This window comes from Argiope bruennichi, chromosome X1 (assembly GCF_947563725.1).
Source record: "Argiope bruennichi chromosome X1, qqArgBrue1.1, whole genome shotgun sequence".
Classification (NCBI taxonomy): domain Eukaryota; kingdom Metazoa; phylum Arthropoda; class Arachnida; order Araneae; family Araneidae; genus Argiope; species Argiope bruennichi.
The window spans coordinates 130,230,485-130,248,593 of record NC_079162.1 but is presented as its reverse complement, the minus strand read 5'-3'; the positions used below and the strand labels follow the sequence as shown (position 1 = coordinate 130,248,593).

General features: G+C 29.6%; 1 protein-coding gene across 1 annotated transcript; it reads left to right on the top strand.

Annotated features, from left to right (window-relative positions):
* Positions 1 to 8,595: 8,595 nt before the first annotated feature.
* LOC129959103 (uncharacterized) lies at positions 8,596 to 16,602 on the top strand. Its single transcript, XM_056071916.1, has 5 exons — positions 8,596 to 8,644; positions 9,987 to 10,033; positions 10,413 to 10,589; positions 11,316 to 11,415; positions 16,150 to 16,602. The coding sequence occupies exons 2-5, from the start codon at positions 9,995 to 9,997 to the stop codon at positions 16,212 to 16,214; spliced, it is 381 nt and encodes a 126-aa protein (XP_055927891.1). The 5' UTR covers positions 8,596 to 8,644; positions 9,987 to 9,994; the 3' UTR covers positions 16,215 to 16,602.
* The last annotated feature ends 1,507 nt before the right edge of the window (positions 16,603 to 18,109 follow it).

The following is an 18,109-nucleotide window of genomic DNA, read 5'->3' as shown; positions in this document are numbered from 1 at the left end:
CAATATTTTGTAGTTGCTTCGTCTTTAGTCCCAAAAATATCAATACCACGTTTACAACCAGCAAATCTAGATTTTCTTCCATAGCAGTTATTTTAAAGATGTTACCAACTTATATCAATATTTTAAGTTTAGCTCATGCATTTAAAATGAATCAACTAATAAATGGTGCGTGTTTTATAGTACTAATATTACGAATTGCACTTCTCTCCACTTTTTAATTGCACTTCTCCATTTTTAAAAAAGAGTTCTAATGTTCGACAAATGCAAAGAGAAAGTGGATTCGAAAATAATCTTTCAGTGTGAGGGGGGAAAACATGGTCTTCAAGGAGAAAAAAGTCGAGATAGCATTTTCGAAATAAGGGACAGTTTATCTCTGAAAGGATGAAATATTCTGAGGATTGCAACATTTGACTTTTGCAATAAAAAGGATGGTGCTGCAGAAAGAAGTATTTAAGTATTTATCTAGATTGCTTCTCTGTGCTTACTAGAGATTAATTTACTTGAGGACAAAATGGAAAATAATGCCTCTCGAAATCAAGGTTAATAGCACAAGGATGGATCTCAGATAAACATTTTCTTTTTATCAGGTTTTTTTTAAAGATTTGGGATCACCAAATTACGGACTAAGGAAACTTATTCCATAATGCCATTTTTTTCCGTACAAGAAGTAAAACTATGCATTCCAATATTATCCTCGCAAACTGAAACATGATAAATGGATAGAAAATTTTTAGTTAAGACATGAGCTATAAGGATGGCGTTACATCCAAATGACATATAATAAATATAAAAAAAGAATTTCTTTATGAAATGTATCATGTTCTATTGCAAAAGCTGTTTACTTTGGCATATGCGATCGCCGTTAAAAGTTTATGCGCAAATGAGAATGGATATAAAGCAGGGATGTACTATTACGTTCAAAAAGTTCATTTATCATGGGAAAAAAAATACAGTTAGAAAATATGTACTTGCAGTTTCCTTTTAAGTAACTTCCCTGTGCTTCTGCCTTTTTTGCCATTGCTTATACAGATATATAAATGTGCCTCCTTGTACCTCCTCCACCAGTGCTTTGTCATTGCATTTCTTCGGAATTTTTGACCCTTACGAAAATTCTACTCCATTGGACAAATATATATAGGGCGATATTAGAGGAATAGTTTGGTTGTGGAAAGAAGAAAATGGGATGCTTTTGGCAGATAATTGATCATCAGCAGGAAGCAGTGAATCGGCAGATTATCGTGATGGAGAGTTTACAAATTCCCCTCGATGAAAAGTCTTGAATCCTTGTAATAGCAAGCAATGTGAATGCACTACAAATATTTGAATGGAATGAAATGAATTATTATTAGTTGATCATAAGATATTTTTCGCTTGTTTCTACGGTAATACCATATCTATTTAACATTCTTTCCCAGAACTCCGAAACTTTCTGAACGTATCATTACAAAAAGGTGATAAATTTTGTGTATAAGATAAGGGAAAATTCTATTCACAATTTACAATTCTTATTTAAACCAAAATTAAGTTATAAAAAATCATATATGAACGGCTTAGAATTGTCGTAATAATTAAGTCGATTCATTCAATATAGTCAAAGAATTTTAAAGGCCGGGATAGCCTGGTTGGTAGAGCGTTGGATTCGACTTCCTTAGGTTGCGAATTCGAACCCCGCCGGCCGAAGATTCCCCGCATGCTTGGTGGCTGACGCGCGTTAGGTCTGTCGTGGTCACAAAGTCCTCCATGTCGAGAGTAATACCACTGTTGGTACTGGATCAGGGGTGATCGTTCTCTGATTCAGATCTAAATTACGATCTGTGAGTAAACGATATGTGTGAATGAAGTCCGCCCATAAAAAGGGTTGTGACGTGTGTGTAGTTAAGTCGTTATCTTGGCCCTAGATGGCGCTACTATTGAGACAAGAGACGCTCCCCCTCAGGCTAAAATCGGCTGTCTTCGAACATCGGGCTTGTCCATGGCAAGTGCCATAAAAAAAAAAAAAAAGAATTTTTTAAAAATTTCAAGGAAACATGGTCCATTGCGAGAGATATTTTAAAAAAGAAAAACTAATACATTTTAAACATATGTTAAGACTTTTTACTGTTAAAAAGAGAATAAAAAACAGGCATGCAGGAGAATGAAAACAGGCATATTCCATGTGAATATGCCTGTTTGGAAACTTCTGAATTGACCAATATTTCATAGCCATAATGTGGCAACTCCATTAGAAAATATTCGAACGGGACTACTGCCAATAAGTTTATGCCTCAAATCAGAATGTGGCCAAGATATCGATATCCATCTACTTATTGCCAAACAGTATGGGAGCACACAAGAAGTTTCTGAAGAAGCATCAAACCACATATCAAACATATAAAGAAAAATGCCATACCTTATAAGAAAATTGGTTCTCATGATGTATGTATATGAATGATATGATGTATGTACATGTATGATATATGGATTTATACTGCACCGAAAGTGTTAGTTCTGATGCTCGATGTACTCGATTTGTTTTGCTAGTTTGAATGGCATTTCCAAAAAAAAAAAAAAAAAAAAAAAAAAAAAAGATTTTAATCGCGATTTAAAACTAATAACATTTGGTGATCTAAACTTAGTTGATAATCCAAAATTCCCATCGAATTTTAAGACCTTTTTAGGTAATATAATTCACATATCTTTATAATTAAAATTGAATATCAGTGATTTATGAATAATATCTTAATATATTTGGAACATTTCTGGAATTTTTAAGATACAATACTGAAATTTTAACATCAACCAACTAAAGTATGGGGATATTTAATTTGCTGGAAATTTATAAGTATGAAGAAGTTAATAATCTAAATTTTATATTTTTCAAGGAAACCTCTGCAATTTTCAATCTGTTTGAGAAAGACATTCAATCTATTTAATCCCGAATTTTTTGCTTAAAGAAATATCAATTTCTTAAACAAAAACGCCAAGTTTTTGATAACCTATATATCAAGTGAAATATTTTCAGACCACTTTTAATATGTGAATTACATTACATTATAGTAATATAGAGTACAATAAAGTACAAAAATAATAAGCTATTAATAGGTGAAAAATGATTTAAGGAGCTTATAAGATTTTCTGTAGAAGATCATCTCAAGAGTCCATTATAGACCTTCGAAGCTGACATAAGACATATTTCAGTAGAAAAAATGTATGCTTTAAGGTAGAGAATATATAGAGAAAATGTATGCTTTAAGGTAGAGAATATATAGAGAAAATGTATGCTTTAGAAAGAGGATAAGAAAAAGACACAATTAACCAGTTCGTTAATGGAATCTACCTACCTGGAAACTAGTTTAACCAGTAACTGATTGCCACTAATCTATTTCAGTCGCTAAATGTGAAACTTTGATGATAATAGTTGCATTGAGATCATATTATTATGAAAGTACAATTGTTATCAGACTGGTTATCAGAGTTGTTTTTACTGTGCTTTGTCCTACAAAAACTTTCGTAACTTTTAAAGCATAAGATATATGAGGATATCGTTTTGTTTTATGTTCATTTCTCTCAAGAATTCACACTATTCTGAAACATTATACCCGCTCGTGTCCAAAAGTTAAGCATTTATTCGTAAGGAGCAGAAAATTTGGAACAAATATGGATACAATGGTTCAGAATAGGAAGAGAATCGTGGAATGAAAAAAATTTGGGGTCACATATTTTACAGTGAAGATTCGGTCACAAAAACATTTAAGGGATCGACCTGAATGTGATGAAGAAGAAAACGTTTAGGACTGAGACCATTTAATAGAAAACTAATAATTATTTGCAATTTTCATCAATAATTTTGTAAGAAATGCTTGCATGTTTTTCGTTAAAATAACACGAATATTTTGAAAAATATAAAGGATTTTCAAGAACAGCACATTTTTTCTCGTGCCTTTTGTTTCTATCATGGAGGTTTTTTGATCAAATTATACTAAACAATGAATACTTGGCAATAGTCATATGATAGCGAAACATTATATTAAAATTCAAAGCATTTGAAAAATTGAGGAAATTATGAATATTTGTAGAAAGGAATTTTTAAGTTTGCACGTACGACGCACAACAAAATTATTCTTTCCTTCAAAAACAAAAAAATTCATAAAGCTTCTATAAAAATTTCAGTTGAATGCCGTTAAGAATCAGAAAGATATTGATATTGTATGAGCTGAATTTCAGTTTGCAAAAGGTTACATTGAATTGTATTAAGGTTAGAAATATACCAAATACTTACAAATAAGGTTAGAATACAAAATGCATTCTTAAAAATTAAGTTCATAATATAAATTATATTCATGCTTTAAAAATGATGAAATTTTATAACAAAAAGGGCATAACCTATAAAAAAATTTTGCTTTGTATATCAATGACGTTAATTTTATTTTGGTTAATACAAAGTTCTCTATAATATTCTGAGGTGGGAAATGTTGATACCAAAAATGCACCTGTCTCTATTCACCAAAACATGAAAAATTTAATGAAATCTATGCGTAAGTAGACAGGAACAATAAGAAGCAATCTTTGCATCATGAAAGAACTAAATCTTACCGAAAATAGTTTTAAGCCATTTAAATACATCAGAATACAAAAGAGCTTCATGTTTGGATGCTACACAGTTAATATTGGAAACCTTCCTGGATGAAATTTCCACCAAAGGAAACGAAATGAACTAGCTTTGTTTTTGATGTGCTTCAGTACAGGTGACAAAAAGGGAATCAAATATGATAACAATAAATGAAAAATATATTGGTTGATGCGAAGGAAAAAAACTGAATATCGTGATAGCAAGAAAAATTACGTGTATAGTGAGACTGGAAAGAACTGATGTGTCCTGAGATACTGCGGTCTCTTTAGAGTATAGATTTAGAATTCCGTCTACGGCATCTGCTGAAAAGAGACTAGCTGTATTTAATACACATACCACTTTTCTTGAAATTCTAGCTTGTTATTTGTTTCATGCTCTGAAATGTTCTTTTAATTATATAGTACTTGGGGGCTTGAAAACATGGCTTTGACAGACGCAGAAGTTTTGAACTAACGAGCTTATACAAGGTGGCCATAAAATAACTTTCCCTGTTTGGGGCATCTGCAGCTAAAACGAATGAACGAAATGAAACCATCTTTCATATACAGACGGTGAAAGGCGTGGGATGATAAGTTCTGCAGGGAAAAAAAAATAATACCAAAAGTTGCGACTACGGAAAATACTGGCTCTGTGGGAGTACAGTTATGAATGAATTCATGAAACTCACAGAAAATAATATTTTATTCATCCATAATAGGCTTTCCTGGAAGCCGTGCAACATTTTCAATATGCTGACTTTCCCTGTGTACAATATACTAAATGACGTTCTCCAATGCTGCGTGTAAACTGTCAGGTCCGATGTTTATAACAGCCCGTCTTATATTCTGCAAATAAGACATGCAGGTTTGATTAAGAGCAACCACGGCATTACACTGTCTAGTGTAAAACAGTTTAACCAGTAGAGCACGCTGAAGTAAGGTAGGACCCATGTTAAGAACACATCCACAATCAATCACGAACAACAGTTAAGAACACATCAATAATCAAGAACGAACTGTTAACAGGTCATTTGTTCTTCCCTTTTTAAACAGAATGCATAACGCTGCAGTCACCCACGCACTAGGAATTTCACAAAATCCATCCTCTTGCAAATTTTCTCTTTCATATGTGACAGCAGCACCAATGTTTCTCCTATCGTCAAATGTTAGTACTAATTATATTTCTGCGGATTTTATCTTTCCATGCCCTCCATAGTCTGCATAGGAAATGTGGTTTCATTTCGTTCATTCGTTTTAGTTGCAGATGCCGCCAAACAGGGAAAGTTATTTTATGGTCACCCAGTAATTTGTCATAAAAATGGGAAAATTGCCAATCAAATCACCGCATAGTTGTTTTAAATAAACAGTCAAATAGTTATTTAAATTATATTTTAAAATTTCAAAGGAGCATCCTTCTTTATCCAGTCTGATATTTAATTTAGTACTTGTCAAAAGGATTCTGCCTTATGTTTTTCATTTTTATTACACAGACAGCATTTCCAAGTATATATATCTATACTTATATAAAGCTCAATGTGTGTGTGTGTGTGTGTGTTGGCTCTCTACAGAAAAGACCATTTGACCTACAGCTACCAAATTTGGTACGTGTATACCTTGGAGGTCGGGAATGTGCACCTGGGGTCCCTTTTTTGAAATTTTAATTAGAATTTTAATTATTAATTAAAAACTAACTTTCCCGCCAAAAAAATCTTCATTTCCCCATCACCAAATGAGTAAGGTTCCCCACGCTAGTGTGGCTTAGGCTTAACATTTTTCGGCCGATTATTTCAAACGATTCTGTTTATTTTCTTAATGTTTGATGCATTTAAAATTAAACGTTGCTAATGAATCGATCTTTCAGATTCATTCTGAAGTACTTTTGAATTAAAATAAAACAGAATAAAGGAAATTAAAAATTTCTAATCTGCATAGCGTTACCCCAACTGGCGCAGAAAAATTCACTCATTTGCGTTACCTAACTGGCGTTGAAAATTCAAGCATGCGCATTGTGTTCTGATTGTTTACATCTATTTTCAACGGAAGCGGACTAGATTTAAATTATTTTTAGGTTAGTTGTATGCTTTTGCAATTATATTGTATTTATGTTAGTTTAAGTTCATCGTTTTTTAAGTAATTTTTTTTATCTGTTTTCGACCGATTATTTTAAAAGATTCATTTTATTTTCTTAGTGTTCGATACATTTAAAATTAAACATTGTTAATTAATCGATCTGCTCATGATAAATCTGAGAAAATTTTGTTGACAAATTCTTGAGATTTTGCATAAATTAAAAAAGATATTCTTTAGTGCCCATAAAGTTTAAACTCTCAGTGACTCTGTCTTCAGTAATCATATTATAAAAAAATGCTTTGTTTCAGTAAAAAATATTATTATATTAATTGCAGATTAATCCTTTCCACTTTAATTTAAAGCATAAATTCTACGGGAGCTAACAGAAAATTAGAGAGATGCAGATTACGTTATGACTGAAGGCCTTTATAATATTATGAGTGAATTGAAATTTGAAGTTTTAAAATATTTTAATGAAGAAGCTATTAAAGTAGGAATTACATAAAATATTTAATTATTAAAATTTTAACGAGCATTAAGATTGGCGAACTGGCTGGTATATATGAAAATATAAATTCCCAAATTGTTCTAAAGTAATTTATAAGATATCTAATTAGATTTTCTTTGAAAAGATTCAACAATTTAATGTTTGCAATTTGTTTTATCTCAGGGTAAAAGCATTTTACTTATTATATTTAAATTTTTACTCATTATAAGTTTGAAAAGGAATGCTTTCGGGTTTCACTTTCTTTATATGGTTCAATTTTGCTTACAATTTTTGCATTTTATAACAAAATTTTAGAGGATATTTTTATTCGTCCATGACTGAATATGTAATTTGTGTTTAATTGATTTAATCCTATTTAATTGGTTACTTAACAGTATAAAATTTTAAGTAACAGCCAGAAGTACAGTAATTTTTTAAAAAAATTTTTCTTGGTATTAAAAGTTGAGAAGAACTGGTGCTAATAGCGAAGATAATAATTAGTATAAAGATGTAACACTATTAAATATATTCTTATATTTTATGAAAAATTTCAACATTGAATATGATAAACGATACATTTTTGCGTTTTTAACCCTTTGAGTACGCTGCTATGAACAGATATTCAAAACACAAATTAATTGAAGATGAAGTGATCATATTAAAGAAGTTGCAATTGTTTCAATTCAATAAGAAGTTATTTAAAGTTTTCTGTAATTATTATTATTATTATAGATGAAAGAGTAGTTTTAAATATATAGAATTTTTTTAAATAGTTCAAAGTGGTCATCAAACAGTAGGGATCATGGGTAAATGTTCAAAATCGAAAAATTCTGCAACGAGCTTCAATACTTTCGAAAAGAGAATACTAGTCACCTATCCTCATTTATCCTTTTATTGAGATATAGGAAAAATGAAAGCTTCCTTACTGAAGATTTACTAGAAGAAATTTGACTTGTGATTCAAACACAAATCCATCATTTTTTAATTTAAATGGCATGGATAAGAAATTAATATTAAAGGTATGCATTGATTGAATTTATCGTATCATTTAGTACATAAAAATTATGGCAAGAAAACTAGTTTATAAAAATTATTCATTTCTTTTTATCTGCATTTGTAATCATTGTGATGAATTTTGTATAACTGTATGAAAATAAAAGATGAAACCATTCTAGATGAGGGGGAAAAAACTGATGCACTAATGAGAGAATTCTTTTAAAAAATTTCATTATATATAAAGTGTATGTACTATATGCTATTTATTCTATCACCTTTCTTTCATCCATATAGAATATTAGTTCCATATAGCTCCTCGTTTTTCCTCGAATCGAAGGCAAGCCCAAAGGCTGAGAAATGTGAAACCTTTTGAGAACAGTTGATAAACCAGTTTCTGATGACATTTTGCGATGGTTATAAGGATGATATTAGACAGATATCTTATTTTTAGCTGTATCAACCGTCCAGTGAAACCTTCAAGTTCCCTTGCAGGATTGTTTTGAGGTAAGGTCAATCCTTCTACATTAGACAGCTTTCCTGCCATCTTCAGTATGTAAACTCGCTTTGCTTATTTCTTTTCAAAGTTTCGAATACTGAAGAGTTTTATGTTTGCGAAATTTATATTCAACTCTTGTGACTTAACCTAATTAATAAATTTATTTAAGTTTCACCATTTAAAACATTAATTCCTGTTGAAATAAACAATTAATTAAATGACTGACGGAGCTTCCAATAGTTAAACTGCAATTTTAGATTTTTTTTTTTTTTTTTGAAGTTTACAGGAGATAATAATGTCTCGAGTTTTGCCTTTATGATATGGAATGGTCAGAGGAAATAAATATTTTTTTATTTTGAATTGGTATTTAGCAGAATTTTTCAAATACGACAATTTCAAAAGTAATTCAAATATCTATTTTAAATTTTTTATAAAAAAATTCATCTGAAAATTGGACAAAGAATTTTATTCAATTGCTATTTTTTGCGAAGAGAAGAAACTGAAGCAGGTGGTTTTCTGAGATATTGTTCCTTCTCCGTAAAACGGCAGAAATCTCATGTGTAGCTTGGGTAGTATTAATGCCTTTATTAGCTGGAAAAAGCAAATGTCTTCATGTTCGTCCATATTTATTTTAATGATTTGAAAACATATAAAAAACGGTTAAATTGAAAAACACCAAAATCATCTATCCAATTGAGTATAAAATTCTATTTCAAAGTTAATGAAATAGGGTGCAAACAACTTTTATCTCAGCATGTATTTTTAAATTTGGAAAAAAAAACTCTCAGGAATAATTACAGAATTAATTATTTTCGATGCAATTTTTAAAGCTACAGTACAAACGCAATAGATAAGCCTACAGTTAGCATTCAACGAAATTACTGAAATTTTTCAAAGAGTACTGTATTTTGCCTTTAACTTCTATAGATATTTAAATTTAAATAGTCATTTCAACAATAAAAAAAATCAACAATTTTGGATGTTTTTAACATTTTTACGCATGCGCATTAAAATACTAAGCTCTGATTATGGTATGAAAAATGAATTGCATCCATAAAATTTCTTTTGCTGATCCTGATAATGTGCACTTAAATTATTTTATAAAATTTTGAAACAGGTAAAGAAATATATTATTACTTTCGGAAAAGAACCCCTAATTATAAACATTTAAAGCGAAAAAAATTAAACCTGATTTATTTGATAATTTTAATTTTTTGAACAAATTCATTTTTGTTTTCTTTACTGGTACATAACAATTTTTTCTACTCACTTTATAAAATTATGAGATTTTCAAATGAATCTTTCATTTAAGTGAATTAATTTCAGTTATTTCTTTTATTCTTATGATAGTTTAAAAGATGACAGTCAAGACTCTTTACCGATTTGTTGATGAAAAAGTAAGTGACACGTATTTTCTTAAAGTTTTTTATTTATTGTGTGTCATTTTTTTAATGTTAATTTCGCTATTCATTTTTAATGCTTTGAAATATTCTTAAATTAAGTTTTATTATTATACTATAATACATGCATATGCAGCCCACACGCCGAAGTAATCTTAAGACAATTAAGTGCATTTGAAATGTGTGTCAATCTGTGCATCGTATAAACTTTTAACGTCACAGTTCTCCCTGATGTAGAGTAAGAGTTTCGAGAGGAATCTTCTGACCACGATTTAAAATAACGTGTTCATATAATTTCAGAATGCAACACTAATCAATCTTAATGAAACTGAATTAACCATTCATATATAGAAGAAGAGTGTAATGCTTCATTCAGTTTCAGGAAGGCGAAGTTTTCCTCGAAGTTATTTGTGATTACAAAATCATCTGCATGACATTTTCGGAAAACGATACCATTCTAGAAGTCAAAGAAAAGATAGCAGAAGTCGCAAGAAGGTCTGAAAATTCGAAAATGATTTTGCCAGACTGCCAACGTCTCTACAAAGATAGCAGGGTAAGTGGTTTAGCGATGAAATTATTATATTCAATAAAATATAATCTTTGAAATTCTCTTCTATATTTAAATTTAAAGCTCATGCACAATATACTAAGCACATTTTCAGTGAGAGTTCAGTGGACATTCTGGAATATCTGGGAACGGTTTTAATTCAAAAATGCTTTACAGCTTATCTAGAATAGCATGCAGTTAGAATTAATAACAACAAAAATTCATTGAATTACTTGGAAAGAAATTCTAAATAGTTCCACTTACGCAAATTGTTGTCTTGAGAACAATACCCCCTGAACTCCATTTGTATGGTCCAATTTTTAAAAAAAGTATGAATCAAAGATTTCCTTATGCAGTCCTAAAATGGATTGTTTTGTTGTCATACATTATTAAGGAAACTTAACGCTATAGAAAGTTTTTTTTTTTTTTTTTTTACATATGTTTAATATAGGATAATTATTTAAAAGGTGTTTTTATTTCCAACATTACTTTATGCATTAACTTTTAATATTTAAACTAACTCAAATAAATGTTATTCATTTTACACGTTTAAATAGTGTAATAAAAGATTTTTTATAGACATTTCACTTTAATTTTGATAGAATCTTCAGCAAATACAGTCCTTCTTGTTCGCGATTTTAATTTTTTGTGCATTAAGAAGTGATTAAGGGAATGCATTGAAGACGCTTTCTTTTAATAGCTTTCATCTACTGAAGTCAGTTTTTATTTCAGCGCATGTCCAACAGAAGGACTCTGGCGTCATATGGAATCAATCCTATCACGTCTTCCCAAATGGAACCCAAAACCATCAGTCTGAAGTTTAAACGCTGTGGTAATTTCAATATAATTATTAGTTTTGGAAGCAATTTTCATTATTTTATACATAGTGTTACAGTATGTAAATGATATATATATTAACGTTTTCTTTAAAAGAACTGGTCTGGTTTTATGAATTAAATTAAAACGGCACATCTTGCTTACTAATCCTTTTTTTAATCTTAAGACGAAGTAATGTTTTCATTTAAATTGGTATATTTAATTTAAATATTAGCATACTTGTATTTTAATAAATATTAAATGCCGGCGTCCTTGCATAGGGGTAGCGCATCTTCCCCGTGATCTGGGCGTTCCGGGTTCGAATCCCGGTTCGGGCATGATTGATCTTCATGTGTGTTCTATCTGTGAGGTGTGTGAATGTGCCCCCCTGTAAAAAGGGGTTCTGCAAGCGAATGTGTGAGTTACATCTTCATATGAGCTAGAAGTCAGACTTCTGCCCTCGGGTGCTCAGGGGTCTTTACCCTCAGAAGCTACTGCATCCCCTTTCCGTGGTAACGCGGACACGACATCATCAGCAATAAATATTAAATACGTAATTTATACACTTTAATGTTACTTGATACGATTATTGTTTGTAAAGATGGTATTTTGCAATCGTTTTTCACTCAATCTCTGATATAACGTAAACTGGCACAACGTTGACACATTTTTTTCTTTTGCAAACTAGCAGCATAAAAATATTTCAAAATTATCATAAACCATTAATTTTCATCTCTAATTTTACATTTTAAAGAAATATGAGGATTTAAATAAACAATTATATATAAATAATAATAATATAAAAACAGCCTTAGCAAGGTCACCTTAGAAAAGGACAAGTTTGTCAATGGTTAAATGAGAAAAAAATTTAAAAAATGATTTTTTAAGCAATAAAAACACATAGTATTATCATAATTTACACGTTAGTATTAACTTTTTATTGTTAAGAAAGATATGCAAAACTATCCCAAAGTATTCAAAACGCAAAAATATGCACATTGGAATGGAATTCATAAACCCCTAAGTCTAATTTTTTTCTTAAATTAAAAAAATAAATTTCGAGCCATTTTCTTTCTAAGGAGATTGATTATGTGCACAATATTTTGTACAGTCAGTAAAACTTCATCATGCAAGTTTGGGTGGTAATTTTTTTTCTGTTATTCGTTCTAAAACATGATACCTAAACCGTCTTTCTCTTTCTCCATACAATTTTATCAACAACAGTTTATCAACAAAATATTGAGCAATATCCTTTTTCCCAAGAACTTGGTCGAAACTGACGCTTGGAACAAATGTTCCAAGTTTCAATTTCCAAGAATTATACTATCCATCTCCTGGCTCATGTTGACCTTTAATATTTCATCATGTTCCTCAGCGTGTCATGCAATGGAAATGCTCCACCAGATTCATCTCTGCTGTTAATATCTATTCCTCGTTTTGTTCTTTCATTCACGAGCCTCTATTTGATTTACTGTAGAATTACATGGACCAGATGGGTCGTTTTTCATGAATCATGAAATTGTGAAAGAAAGCTGTCAAACTAAAATGTTTATTCCCAAATTTATTAAACCATGATTAAATTTCACTGCATGCAATTCCTTCACCCAAACAACGTCAATTGAGCTTTATCGTGGAAACTAGGATTTACTTTTATCATTTAGAATGCTATTATAATTTGTTTATAAAAAGTCTTTAAATACTTAACACTTATTCTATATATCTGATTAAAATATGGCCAAACTGTAGATAAAATAAATTATTCAGTTTAAACAGTTTCCCCATTTCATTATCGCTTCGGTTAGAAAATAAAATCTGTTTAAATAGAGATAGATCAATTATTTGGCTTAAAATGTCATAACGGTAATACAATTCTTATCAATAAACCTCTTTTAAACACAATGGAATCGGTTAGGGATTGCAATACCGGGATACCGAATACCGGTATTTTGAGACATGTGTACAGTTTTGTAATACCGGTATTCACAAGTTTAAATACCGTTTTTTCGGTATTTACTAGAAATTTTTAAAATTGTCTCCACTATACGTCCAGGGATCGCCAACGTAACAAAATAGTATACGTTTTTGTTTTTATGTCACCTTAACGGGCGAAATGAATTAGACTGTGAATCAAAAGTTGCATCGTACAATCAAGAGAAGTGAAAAATACTGTTTGACAACGGATTTTAAAACCCTCCGCGCTTTTGTACATGCGTTAGGATGGATTCAATTCGACAAAATAGGGGTGAGAGGAAAAATGAAAGGAGGAGACTCGCGGACTTTAACAATGAAGACTCGCGGTTTTATGAGACGTAAATATTACAGATAATTAGTAATACAGAAGGAAAAACGTACTAATGCACAGTAAAATATTTCAGAGCAATTTTTATTTAATATAAGGAACATAAACATTAAATTATGAAGAATAAAAGAAAAATTTCTGTTCTTAAAATTTGGTAATTACTTTTTTACGAAATAACAATGATCTTTTTTATATCAAAATGTTTTTTATATGTTAATAATTTCCAAATACTGTGGATATAGAAACTCATAGAAACCGATTTTGAAGAGAGTGAGAGTGATATTGACAATGAAGATAATGACAATATAATTGTTGAAGAAGATATTGCCAATGGGATGAAATATTAACCCATCAAGAATTCCTTCCTATAATTTATAAAGTTCGAAAAATTGTTAAAATATTTAAACGTTCCCCTACAAAAATGCCATATTACAAAAATATATATTAACTGAAAATAAAACAGAATATATGTTAATATTAGATTCTAAAACACGTTGGAACAGTTTACTCCTAATGATGGAGCGATTTTTGAAACTGAGAAATCCAATCCAAAAAGCAATGATCGACTTAAACCTGCAAATTAATTTTTCAGATAGTGAATTCGACTTAATATCCAGAACTGTATCAGCTCTACTTCCAATAAAACTGGCTGTTGAAGTATTATGTCGGAGAGATTCTAATTTATTAACAGCTAATGCAACAATAAATTTCATGTTGCAGTCACTGAAAGAACAGCACTATCTGAAGAATTATATATTACATTGAAAAATCGCACAGAAGAAAGACATATATAGAAAATGTCTTACGGTATTTACATAATTATAATGATTTTAAAAATGAAAATGAAAAAGAAGAAAAAAGACTAACCAATTCAAATCTGATCAAGTTTATAGTAAATTTTCTTAAAATTTTTTATCCGCAAACCTATCCACATTCAGAAGAATTCGGAACAGTTATCGAAGATTATGATGACACTAATGTCGATATGAAAAGGAATTGTCTCTTGAACAAAAATTAGAATTAGCGATAAACAAAAAATTTCAACAAACCAAAATACATACAATACAGAATTCAGCTATATCCAAAACCATCCGACGAGAAATCGATTTATTTGAAGATGAGGGATTTAAATGTAAATACTTGGAAAAACTATATCGCGCATTGTTAACAATACCACCAACTAGCGTAGATGCCGAAAGAGCGCTTTCGACAGCTGGTAATTTTTGCACAAAATTACGTTCCAGGCTTGATGGCAGTACAATTGATGCAATATGTTTTTTAAGATTACATTTCAAAAATTTGTAATAGTACTACAGACTGAATAGTGATATTTACACTTTTTTGTGATTTAACCCTTTCTAGGGCCTTGGGAAGTATGCTTCCCACCAAATTTATCAATCTTTGTATGAAATTATGTAGGTTGGCATAAGTTCTGACAAATTTTTTTAGTAAGTCAGAAACTTAGATGCTTCAGTTCTTTATCTCAGACCAAATGATGTGTCTTCATTTGTTACTTAATTATTAATTAACCAAATTAATTAATTAATCAAATTAAATTTATCTAATAAGCTAAATGAATTCCTTTTCTCATTCTAATTTCAAACCTAAAAATATTTTAACATAATATGACTAGAAAAAAATGGCCCTTTAAAGGGTTAAATAAATAAGATGTTTCTCTCCTTTTTTGTGATTCTTTATATACCGTTATAATTTATAAGTTACAAATTATTTTTTGTGATATTTACAGTCTCTAATAAAACTGGCAAATAAAACAAAGAAACACCTGTATTTTCTTCTTTTCCTAAAATTTCTACTACCATACCAGCGGTAGGACGCTTGACCCCGCCGGATTTAATGTGAGCTATACCCGCTCACACGACGGTTCTTTAGTGAAATCGGCTCTCGAAGAACCTGAAACCCTCCGGTTCTGAAGTCGTGACTTTACCACCAGGCCACCGTGACCCGAGCAAAGAGTGAGAGATAGCACTACATCATTGAGAATTACAATGATCATCAGAATTAGAAGTGTAAAATAATAAAATTAAAGGCTTCCAATTATTTAAACTCCCGTATATATATATATATATATATATATATATATATATACGGGAGTTATATATATATATATATATATATATATATATATATATATATATATATATATATATATATATATATATATATATATATATATATATATATATATATATATATATATATATATATATATATATATATATATATATATATATATATATATATATATATATATATATATATATATATCAGATTTAGTGCCGTTCCTCCAGTGTTGTGAGGAAGACTCGAGAGGTCTCAGAATGCTATAAAAAGGAATTTATCTAAAGAAATCAAATGTGCCAATTTTTCAAAATTTTAAGATGAAACTTGTTGCTTTTAATGTGAGTTAATTTTTCCTTCATGTAATTTTAGCATTTATGAAAGTTCTTGAATGCTACATTATCTGGGACGATTTCTTTACCTATGAAAGTAAATGATGCCGGCTGCTTCTTCAGAAGAACATCTTAAACCCTGTGACGGTGAAAGTTTATAAAGGATCAAGGACTTGGAAGTAATGGAAATGTGATAAAAGAGATATACTTCTTGCCTTCGAAGGAAAATATTCAGAACTTTTACTAAGCCAAATCTTGATCATTATATCTCATTCTAAAGATAATGATTTTGTATATAACATACTTTCTAAATAGCTCTAAATAATAATAATTATTATTAAGAACCGAACTGCTTTTCTAGTTCATTATTTGTTCCAAATCATGAGCTTTTAAACAGCAGATTGCTAATGTAATTTTATTTCTGTGCTTCAAGTAAAATAAAATAAGTGACTTATAGTCTTTGATGAATATTTTATATACTCAAATTTCATATAGATATAAGCATGTTCTTTATTCGCAGGATACCCTAAATAAAACAGTGCCATGCCATTCAGTATTTTGTAAATAAATGTTCTGAAATATTTGATGCTTTCATTGGTGCACTAATTCTTTGTGAACTGTGATGTGAACAAACAATGTTAGGGAAAGCAGAAATGGAATACTCAGAAAACTGACATGGGTTTGGTGGTAGAAAGAAGTTCATTTGTTTAATTTAGAACAAAAACAAAACAAGCGTCTTGCACTATACATTATCATACCTACTATAGTTATAAAGTTTTTCAAAATAATTTCTTACAATGAGCTATTTAACTGACTCTTTAAGTTTTAACTACAAAGAAGATGATGTATTTTATTATAATCCTATGCATCATTTTCGAATAAATTTTTGTATTCTATTAAAGATTCCTCTCTCTCTCTCTCTTTCTCTTTGATTCTAAGCATATTGTTTTATAGATTAAAGGATGAATCAGTTTTAAGACACTTTATCGGAAGCTTCAAATACTCAGTAATAATTTATGATTTTATATAATTATTTTTAAAAAATCCATTTATCTAGAGATTCAGGCAATTTTATTTTATTCAGTAGTAATTCTGAATAAAATTTGAAAACCAACAACAAGGAATTAATATAATAACATCTTTTTTATTGTAATTTTCTTATAATTTTATGTCTATATATTGTTTACAGAATTCTTTAAGTGATAATGAATTGTAAAAGGTTTCCCAAGTCAAAAGGAAGGTACAAAAATAAAATAATAATAATAATTAAAATCCTTAATAAAAAAGTATTAATTTCTTTTGAATTTAAAAGGAATGCCTTCAAGATATCGGCAAATTATGCATAATATATACAATCGACAAAATAAGGTATTTTTTGTGAATCGTCCTAAAACTGAATATTGCGTGTATTTTGAATTGCATTGAATTAACTACTAGGTGGGTTAAAAAAAAACTGATCAGCAGTAGGAAATATAACTACAAGAATATTGTTTTAAAAATTTTTTGCGTTAAGTAAGCTAAACGCGTCATATTGATCATTATAAATATGGATAATTTAAATGTAGAAATTTCTTGAAATAGATCAATATCCTTCAGTTATAGTTCTGCAAAAAATTCAATTAAATGCATATTATTTTGAAATTCATTTTGTTTTCTTTTAAAACATGATTTTATCTTTATGATAAAATCAAGACCGCGTTTATAATTTCTTTGAATATTTCAGATATCCTTTGGTATATAGGTAAAAATCACTTATGAACATTAATATTGTCTAAATCATAAATTATGCAAAAATTTCTAAAATTAATTCTTTTTTCTGAAACACAAAAGGAAACTTTGAACTATTTAATTGCCCACATGTCAAGAAATGTCGTTATTCATTTATTTATCTTTTTTTTTCTGTCAAAATTAAAATATATATATATATATCTTTGAGCTCTTAACAGACTTACAAAAATTCGTTTTCTTCTCACTTCTTCAAAAAATTTCACTTTTATTGC